At 42.6% G+C, this 9,692-nt stretch overlaps 1 protein-coding gene across 3 annotated transcripts; it reads right to left on the reverse strand.

The window, feature by feature from the left end:
* Window positions 1–4,735: 4,735 nt before the first annotated feature.
* TEX51 (testis expressed 51) lies at window positions 4,736–7,917 on the reverse strand. Of its 3 annotated transcripts, none has more exons than XM_060178271.1 (8): window positions 7,722–7,917; window positions 7,540–7,614; window positions 7,279–7,368; window positions 7,039–7,056; window positions 6,874–6,954; window positions 5,345–5,420; window positions 5,212–5,254; window positions 4,736–4,996 (listed from the first exon to the last, which is right to left on the reverse strand). In XM_060178271.1, exons 1-8 carry the CDS (start codon window positions 7,819–7,821, stop codon window positions 4,838–4,840), a joined length of 642 nt encoding a protein of 213 aa, XP_060034254.1. In that variant the 5' UTR covers window positions 7,822–7,917; the 3' UTR covers window positions 4,736–4,837. The 3 variants fall into 3 exon arrangements, with proteins under 3 accessions (XP_060034254.1, XP_060034253.1, XP_060034255.1); XM_060178270.1 differs by having other exon boundaries at window positions 7,714–7,917; XM_060178272.1 differs by having other exon boundaries at window positions 4,917–4,996; window positions 5,349–5,420; window positions 7,714–7,917.
* Between the last annotated feature and the right edge of the window lie 1,775 nt (window positions 7,918–9,692).

The following is a 9,692-nucleotide window of genomic DNA, read 5'->3' on the forward strand; positions in this document are numbered from 1 at the left end:
CAAGAATACTATATCCTGCTAGACTGTCATTCAGACCAGATGGAGGCATCAAAACCTTCTCAGACAAGCAACAGTTGAAGGAATCAACCATCACCAAACCTGCCCTGAAAGAAGTTCTGAAAGGTCTCCTATAAAGAACCAGACCACCACAAATAGGACATATATCAAAACATTCTAAAACTCTACAAGAATGGCGTTAAAATATCTTCAATCTTTGATATCAATAAATGTCAATGGCCTGAATTCACCTATTAAAAGACACAGAGTAGGAAGATGGATCAGAAAACACAACCCAACAATATGCTGTCTACAGGAAACCCACCTAACTCAACAAGACAAACACAGACTTAAAGTGAAAGGATGGAAAACTATCATACAAGCCAATGGTCCACAAAAAAGGGCAGGAGCAGCTATTCTTATATCTGACATGATAGACTTTAAAATAGATAAGATTAAAAAAGATAGGAATGGACACTACTTAATGCTCAGAGGATCAGTCAATCAAGAGGACTTAACAATTATTAACATCTATGCACCCAATGAGAAGCCATCTAAATACATGAAACTTCTACTGAAAGATCTACAGCAATATATTAACAGAAACACAATAATAGTAGGGGACTTCAACACCCCTCTCTCTCAACTTGACAGATCATCCAGGCAGAAAATCAATAAAGACATAAGGGAACTAAATGAAGAGACAGATAAACTAGAACTATTGAACATTTTCAGAGTCATTCATCCCAAGAAACTGGAATACACATTTTACTCAAATCCACATGGGTCATTCTCAAGGATAGACCATATATTAGGCCACAAAGACAGCATCAGCCAATTCAAGAGCATTGAAATCATGCCAAGCATCTTCTCAGACCACAGTGGAATTAAACTAACACTTAACAATCAACAAAAGATTAGTAACAGTCCAAAAATGTGGAAGCTCAACAGTACACTTCTTAACAACTTCTGGGTCAAAGAGGAAATCAAGGAAGAAATCAAAATGTTTCGAGAGTTCAATGAAAATGAAGACACAAGCTATCAAAATATTTGGGACACAGCTAAAGCAGTCCTAAGAGGGAAGTTCATAGCTATACAAGCACACATTAGGAAACAAGAAAAAGCACAAATAAACAGACTGATTGCACATCTTAAAGACCTAGAAGAACAACAAAGGAACCCTAAAGCAACCAGAAGGTCAGAAATCACTAAAGTTAGGGCAGAAATGAATGACATTGAGAATAGGAAAACCATACAAAAGATCAACGAAAGTAAATGTTGGTTCTTCGAAAGAGTAAACAAAATTGACAAACCTTTAGCCAGACTCACAAAACAAAAAAGGGAGAAGACCCAAATAAATCGGATAGTAAATGAAAGAGGAGATATCACAACAGACATCACAGAAATTCAACATATCATGCGAGGCTTCTATGAACAACTATATGCCACCAAGCTAGAGAACCTGTAAGAAATGGACGATTTCCTAGATACCTACTCACTTCCAAAACTAAGTAAAGAGGAAATGGATAACATGAACAGGCCCATCACAGCTAATGAGATTGAAACAGTTATCAAAAATCTCCCCAAAAACAAAAGTCCTGGACCAGATGGTTTTACAAATGAATTCTACAAAACCTTCAAAGAAGAACTAATACCTCTACTTTTAGAAGTCTTCCAGAAGATTGAAGACACTGGAATACTCCCTGCCAGCTTCTATGAAGTCAACATCACTCTGATACCAAAAGCAGACAGGTACACCAAAAAAGAAAACTACAGACCAATGTCTCTGATGAACATAGATGTGAAAATATTGAACAAAATTCTAGCCAACCGGATACAGCAGTATATCAAAAAGATTGTTCATCATGACCAAGTGGGGTTTATCCCAGGCATGCAAGGTTGGTTTAATATACGTAAGTCAATCAATGTGTAATATACGTAAATCAATCAATGTGATCCACCACATCAACAAAAGGAAGACCAAAAACCACATGGTCATATCAATAGATGCAGAGAAAGCCTTTGACAAAATACAACATCTCTTTATGATCAAAACACTACAAAAAATGGGAATAGATGGAAAATTCTGAAGATAGTGGAGTCTCTATATAGCAAACCTACAGCCAACATCATACTCAATGGTGAAAAACTGGAAGCATTTCCACTCAGATCAGGTACTAGATAGGGCTGCCCACTATCACCATTACTATTCAACGTAGTGTTGGAAGTTCTTGCCATAGCAATCAGGCAGGAGCAAGGAATTAAAGGGATACAGACTGGAAGAGAAGAAGTCAAACTTTCCTTATTTGCAGATGATATGATAGTATACATGGAAAAACCTAAGGAATCCAGCAAGAAGCTTTTGGAAATCATCAGGCAATACAGTAAGGTGTCAGGCTACAAAATTAACATTCAAAAGTCAGTGGCATTTCTCTATGCAAACACTAAGTTAGAAGAAGTTGAAATCCAGAAATCAATTCCTTTTACTATAGCAACAAAAACAATAACATATCTAGGAGTAAACCTAACCAAAGAAATGAAAGACTTGTATACTGAAAATTATGAGTCACTACTCAAAGAAATTGAAAAAGACACAAAGAAGTGGAAAGATATTCCATGTTCATGGGTTGGAAGAATTAACATCATCAAAATGAATATATTACCCAGAGCCATCTACAAATTTAATGCTATCCCCATCAAGATCCCAAGCACATTTTTTAGGAGAATAGAAAAAATGCTACAAATGTTTATCTGGAACCGGAAAAGACCTAGAATTGCCAAAACAATCTTGAGAAAAAAGAACAGAACTGGAGGCATCACACTCCCAGATTTCATACTGTATTATAGGGCCATTGTCATCAAAACTGCTTGGTACTGGAACATGAATAGACACACTGACCAGTGGAATAGAATTGAGAGCCCAGAAATGAGGCCCCACACGTATAGACATCTAATCTTTGACAAAGGGGCCCAGACTATTACATGGGGAAAGCAAAGTCTCTTCAACAAATGGTGTTGGAAACAATGGGTTGAAACATGCAGAAGAATGAAACGGAATCACTGTATTTCACCGAATACAAAAGTAAATTCCAAGTGGATCAAGGACTTGGATGTTAGACCACAAACTATCAGATACTTAGAGGAAAATATTGGCATAACTCTTTTCTGCATACATTTTAAAGACATTTTCAATGAAACGAATCCAATTACAAAGAAGACTAAGGCAAGTATAAATCTATGGGACTACATCAAATTAAAAAGCTTCTTCACAGCAAAAGAAACCACTACCCAACCAAGAGACCCCTCACAGAATGGGAGAAGATCTTTACATGTCATACATCAGATAAGAGTTTAATAACCAACATATATAAAGAGCTTTCCAGACTCAACAACAAGACAACAAATAACCCCATCCAAAAATGGGGGGAGGACTTGGACAGAATATTCACCACAGAAGAGATCCAAAAGGTTGAGAAAAACATGAAAAAATGCTCCAAGTCTCTGATTGTCAGAGAAATGCAAATCAAGACAACAATGAGATATCACTTCACTCCTGTGAGAATCTCATACATCAGAAAAGGTAACAGCAGCAAATGCTGAAGAGGATGTGGGGTCCAAGGAATCCTCCTGCACTGCTGGTGGGAATGTCAATTGGTCCAACCTCTGTGGAGAACGGTCTGGAGAACTCTCAGAAGGCTAGAAATGGACCTACCCTATGACCCTGCAATTCCTCTCCTGGGGATATATCCTAAGGAACTCAACACATCCATCCCAAAAGATCTGTGTACACATATGTTCTTGGCAGCACAATTTGTAATAGCCAAAACCTGGAAGCAACCCAGGTGTCCAACAATAGATGAGTGGCTGAGCAAGTTGTGGTATATAGACACAATGAAATACTACTCAGCTATAAAAAATGGTGAGTTCACTGATTTCAGCCGATCTTGGATGGACCTTGAAAAAATCATGTTGAGTGAAATAAGTCAGAAACAGTAGTATGAATATGGGATGATCTCACTCTCAGGCAGAAGTTGAAAAACAAGATCAGAAAAGAAAACACAAGTAGAACCTGAAATGGAATTGGCATATTGCACCCAAGTAAAAGACTCTGGGGTGGGTGGGTGGGGAGAATACAGGTCCATGAAGGATGATAAATGACATAGTGGGGGTTGTATTGTTAAGTGGGAAACTGGGGAATGTTATGCATGTACCAACTATTGTATTTACTGTTGAATGTAAAACATTAATTCCCCAATAAAGAAATAATTTAAATAAAAAAAACCCCAAAAAACCCACAAAGATTGAAATAAGGTTTTTGAGAAGAGATTTGCATTCTATGTTCATTGTGCACAATAGTGAAGGTATGAAAATAATCTAAGTGTCTGTCAATGAATGAAAAACAAGATATTATATAAATATAACATGGACAAGAAATGGGTGAGTTTTGCAGTTAATGTGATGTGTAGTGGGTAGGCTGTTTTTCTGGTGGTGTTTATGAGAGAGCTTCAGTTGACTGCTCTGTTTCATTCCCAGACACAGAAATCTCTGAGGAACCTAGCCCATCCGGCTCTTATCTCTGGTCTTGGAGTCAAATGAGATTGGTGGTAAGCCTGAGTAGAAGAGAAGAGGGCTATTTCTGTGATGGGGCAAGGGTGGGTGAGATGAAGTAGTTCCTGCAGGACTACCAGCTTTCCCCCCCATCCAGAGCCCTCAGGACGCACATCATAGAATCCACCAGGACATTAGTAGGGTGACTTTAATAATGGACATTTACAAGATACGAGAGTTGGGAAACCACAGGACTCAGTTCTGCAACAGTCCTGGAGTGTTCACAGAACTTTTAAGATGCCTCCCTTTCAGGAGGGAGGGATTCGGAGGAGGGAGAACTCTTGCTGGAACCAAGAGATGTGCTTCTAGACAGCAACTCTGGCCTTTGCTCGGTTATGGAAGGAAGGTGCTCTCCGAAGGTCTTGCTGAGGGATCCGTCAGATGAGGAGAACTGATGGAGAGTCCTTCTGAGTCCCAGTGTGTCTGCTGACACTGAGGGACTGGGGGTAGGGTTGGGGTGCCCTCTTGCTCCTGGATCCTACTCTGTCTTGGATGCTAAATTCTGGGAAGCCAGAGTTGCGAGTCTCCAGGCCATGTTACCCCTGGGCAAACCTGATTCTTTTCTCAGAAGCTCTAGATTCTGACAGGGATTTTTTTTCTCAGTACCTTTTCTTCCTTCTTCTTCTTCACAATCCAGAAAAAGTAGTATCTGGACCAGGGAACATGGTGGGGAGATGGGTAAGTCAGGGAGTAGGTGCGTCTTCCTTGGGGGGTGTTGGGACTTGGAGAAGTCACTCACCCACCTCCAGCTATGCTTGCCAGGGGAATGATAAAGAAGAGGCTTGCAGCCCAGATGTAGGTGCTCTGGGCCCTGCCTGTGGATGTGAAAAGAGGAATCAGTTTTTAGGGGGAGCAGACATGGCCATATGTAGACATAGCAAGAAGTCTACATTATTCCTTTCATTCATTCACCCATTCAGTCACTGACTTGCAAACACTTATTGAGAACCTACTGTATTCCTGACACACATATCCTTCCTTTCTAGGAAGGATATAAGTAAGCTATTATGCTGTGGTGTCCAAGGAAAGTGGTGCATGGGGAGAAAAGGGAAGTCTTGAGGTGGGAATCTTATAGAAGCTTCTGAGGAAGCAAAACTTTGAAAGACATGCAGAAGTTCAGTTGAGGTGGCCCCATGGTGGCACACCTAGTAGAGCACACACATTATGATGTGCAAGGATAAAGGTTCAAGGCCCAAGTTCACATCTGCAGGAGGGGAAGCTTCATGTTCAATGAAGTAATGCTGTAGGTATCTTTCTTCCTCTACCTCTCCTCTCTCAACTTCTCCCTGTCTCTATACAAAATCAATCAATAAATAAATATTTTAAAAAGAAGCTTAGTTCCTATAGTCAGGAGCCAAACTGTACTCCTGACAGAGGACAATGTTCAAGGTGGGAGCTGTGAAGCTACTTGTATGTCTGTCCCCTGAGCACTTCAGTAGGACTGGGGAGGTGATCATGGGAAGCTTACACAGTGTTCTCAGGAAGGGTGGGTTTCATCTGGGGGCAACTAGGAACCAATGAAAATTACAGGGAGGAAGAGTCATAGGTGGACTTGTTTCCTTGGGAAAAGATTCTTTGGTTTCTGGGTAAGATATGACCAAGAAGAAATGGAAGGCCAAATGAGAGAGAGGATGTTACTATAATTTGGGTTGGTGATGAGGGTGCCTCAGTGGTGAGTGTTAGGATGAAAACATGGTCTCTGATGGACGGGAGGGAGGTTCAGATCCTGGAGCAAGATGGTGGAGGAAGACCTAGGTGGGGGGTTACAGTGTTGTGCAGAAAACTGAGAAGAGTTACACATGTTCTAACTACTGTATTTACTTTCAACTATAAACCTAATCCTCCAATTAAAAAAAAAAGAATGCAGACATGGCAACACACTGGAGATTTAGCAAGTCTTGGTGACTAACCACACTGAGTATAGGGGAGGGAGGTCCTTTTGGGGTTGGGAGTTTATAGTGAGGGTCCTTGAGGGGAGTACAGATGTGAGATGTGGGTGGAAATAACATGTGAGAACCTCTCTAGGCATGCTGGCTTTGAAGACTCAAGGGAGGTCCAGGGGAAATGGATAAGTGTCAGAGCCTCAGAGGCCCTGAAGACAGAGATGTGGAAATGAGGAATTTTCAGAAGATGGCACCCTTGGCATTGAGGATGAAGTACAAGAACAGCTCAGGTTGGTACAGAGGAGGAAGACATTCAGACAGATGCCTGACATCTCAGGGAAGGTATGAAGGAGGCTAGAGGACAGATGGCCCTCTGGACAGTTACCTGGGCAGAGTTTAGCATCTCTGCAGGTGAGGTAGTGCATCTTGCATCTTGCACAGTCCATGACCTCCAGGATATGTAGGTCTGTGAGAGGGCATGGACAGGAGTCTTAAAGGGTGCTAAGTGCTCCCAACCCCCTGCCCATACCCAGACCCCGAAGACACTTACCACAGGAGCTATTGCAGACTGGCCAGGAGGGTGAGATAGTAGAGAAACTGAGGTGCTGGGGAGGCAGACAGAGTCAGAAGGGGTCGAGGTGTGAGTAGAGCTAGAAGGAGGTGGGCAAGATGGGGTCTCCTGGGAGTGGTGGCAGGGGCTCATTGGACTATCTTTTCTTAGGGTTTGTAAGGAGGTGAAAGGTGGGGGGGCTTGGTGGGAGGTGCTCAGGGACAGCCACTCCCCACTTACCCTTTTCTTTCAGCTCCTCAGAACGTTCGCTCAGCTTCTTGGAAAACAGCTTTTTCTGGACATGAATCTCATCCATTAGTAGCTGCTTATCTAAGAAGGAAGGGAAGGGTTCCAGCATCATATGTTTTTTAGGGGTGGGACCATCTTGATAACTTTCTTCAGGTGGGGTGTTCAAACTAGTAGTTTGAAACAAGGCAAACCTCAGAGCTGTGTCCACCCACACCCTCCTGGGACTAAGCCCTGAGACCCTTGGTTTCTCACTGTCTCGCATCTTCTTAATGGATTCTTCTATGTGATTGAACAACTTGGCTGCTTCTTCTTCTAAATGTTCTTGTCCTGGGAATGAGATGTGGAAGGGAAGGGCAGTGGGAAAGAAAGATGTCAGGCTAGTTGAAGGGGCCAGACCCAAGCCTCAGTCTCCTGACTGTGCCTCACCAAGATACCAGGGTCTGAGGAAGGTGTTGTCCTCCCTGAACAAGGAGTGGATGCTCTGGGAGAGCTCTGCAGGGGGGCCTGGGGTGCCCCAGAGGACCTGAAGGTCATAGTCCATCAAGGCAGGCAACTCTGGCCAGCAGAGGAGGCAGCTCTTTCCATGGGCAACAGGCAGGAGACAGCTTAAGAGGAGAAAAAGCATCTTCTGAGTTCTCCTGTCCTCACCCCTCCTGCCCTGCCAGGCAGTTCCAAGCAGAATGTCTGTCCCCTAGGAAACCACATTCTCTCTGCAGAACAAGTCCACATTCTGCAGGGTGGTTACAGGGCCAACCAGGGTGGGAGTCTACAGTGTCCTCTGATGGTGGGGTCACTGATGCTCAGACAGTCAGAAAGATGGTGGTATACTCTGTGCTGGGTGCTGAGGTATCCTGATGGTGTTAGTCCTGGAGGGAATAGTTTTGCAGAACTGAGATTCGACAGGCAAGGAGAAGGTTGTGTATGAAAGCCATCTGCGTTCAGTGAGCCTCCGTCACTTTTCCACATGGAAGTGGTCAGCTGTAGGAAAGTGCAGGAGCAGACATCTCTTTCAAAGGGCAGCTGACTTATGCTTGGCCAAATCAGAGGTATTTAGACAGCTTCTTCCACCATAGTGTAGACTATAGAGTGCAAACAGAGTTCTAGTTACTGTGTTGAAATCCAGAGGAAGAAGTTATCCACAGGGCAGCTATTCTTAGTGTAATATCATTGAAGAAGAACAAAAGTTCTGATGCTCCAGTAAAGAAAACAAACAAACAAAACAAAACAATGATATTCTTTGACTTTCCATGTCATAGTGATATTCTTTCACTGTCCATATCATGGTTCCAATAACTTCTGAGTGTGTCAAGCTGGATTCTGAGCAGAATAAGAGGACTTATTATAAAGCAAACGAGAGACACAAACAATGCAATACAAGAGACAAAAAATAATGGTAAGAATTTAAAATAAAAGAAGATGAAAGTCACAGGAGTAAGGGGTGTTACAGAGGTACTGTAGGAAGCAAATGCAAACTTAGAATCCCACTACATTGAAATAGTCAAGAACCTTGATAATAAGTAATAGAAAAAAAAAGTCAGTGAATGACTGTTGTTGATTAAAACTCTAATAGCAAGGGCCTGGGAGATAGTTCCTCTGGTTGAATGAATATTGAGTTTCAGTATTTAGAGTCTTTATTGGGTTTCATTATGTTTGGCTGGATAGATGAGATAAACCATTGGCCTTGTGGCTGAAGTCTGCTTTCCCAGGAGCTTGGGTCTATATTGTATAACTCAAAGTTCCAGCTGTCTAATAACAGGGTTGGTCTTTCTGGCTGAACTAGCCCCAATCCCAAGTCTCTTTAATAGGACGAAGTCAGAGATGAGACCATGCACTCAGGAACCAAGGTCAGCTAAATGCTCTTTCCCCCTCCCCCCAATTGCTCTCTTTCATTTATTTTGGAGAGAAAAAGAAATCAAGTGGGAAAGCAGAGATGGAGAGGGAGAAAGAGACACCTGCACAACCACTCCACAATTCATAAGGTCTTTCCCCTCCCTACACTCTATGCCAGGTGGCAACCTGAGGCTTGAACCTGGTCTTTGTGCCTGGCAACGTGTGCACTCTTCTGGGTGCACCGCCACTAGGCTCCTCTTTATTAAATGACAGTAGCGCATAGTAGGTTTTTTTTTTTCCCACCAGGGTTATTGCTGGGGTTTGGTGCCTGCACTAAGAATCCACTGCTCCTGGCAGCCATTTTTTCCATTTTCTTGTTACTGTTGGATAGGACAGAAAGAAATCAAGAGAGGAGGGAAAGGCTGAGAGGGGGAGCGATAGATAGACACCTACAGACCTGCTTCACTGCTTGTGAAGAGACTCCCCCTTCCCCCCTGCAGTAGGGAGCCAGGGGCTTTGCACCATGTGCATGTAAACTGGTACACTACTGCCTGGCCCCCTGCACAGTAGTCTTT

Source organism: Erinaceus europaeus, chromosome 18 (genome assembly GCF_950295315.1).
Source record: "Erinaceus europaeus chromosome 18, mEriEur2.1, whole genome shotgun sequence".
Classification (NCBI taxonomy): domain Eukaryota; kingdom Metazoa; phylum Chordata; class Mammalia; order Eulipotyphla; family Erinaceidae; genus Erinaceus; species Erinaceus europaeus.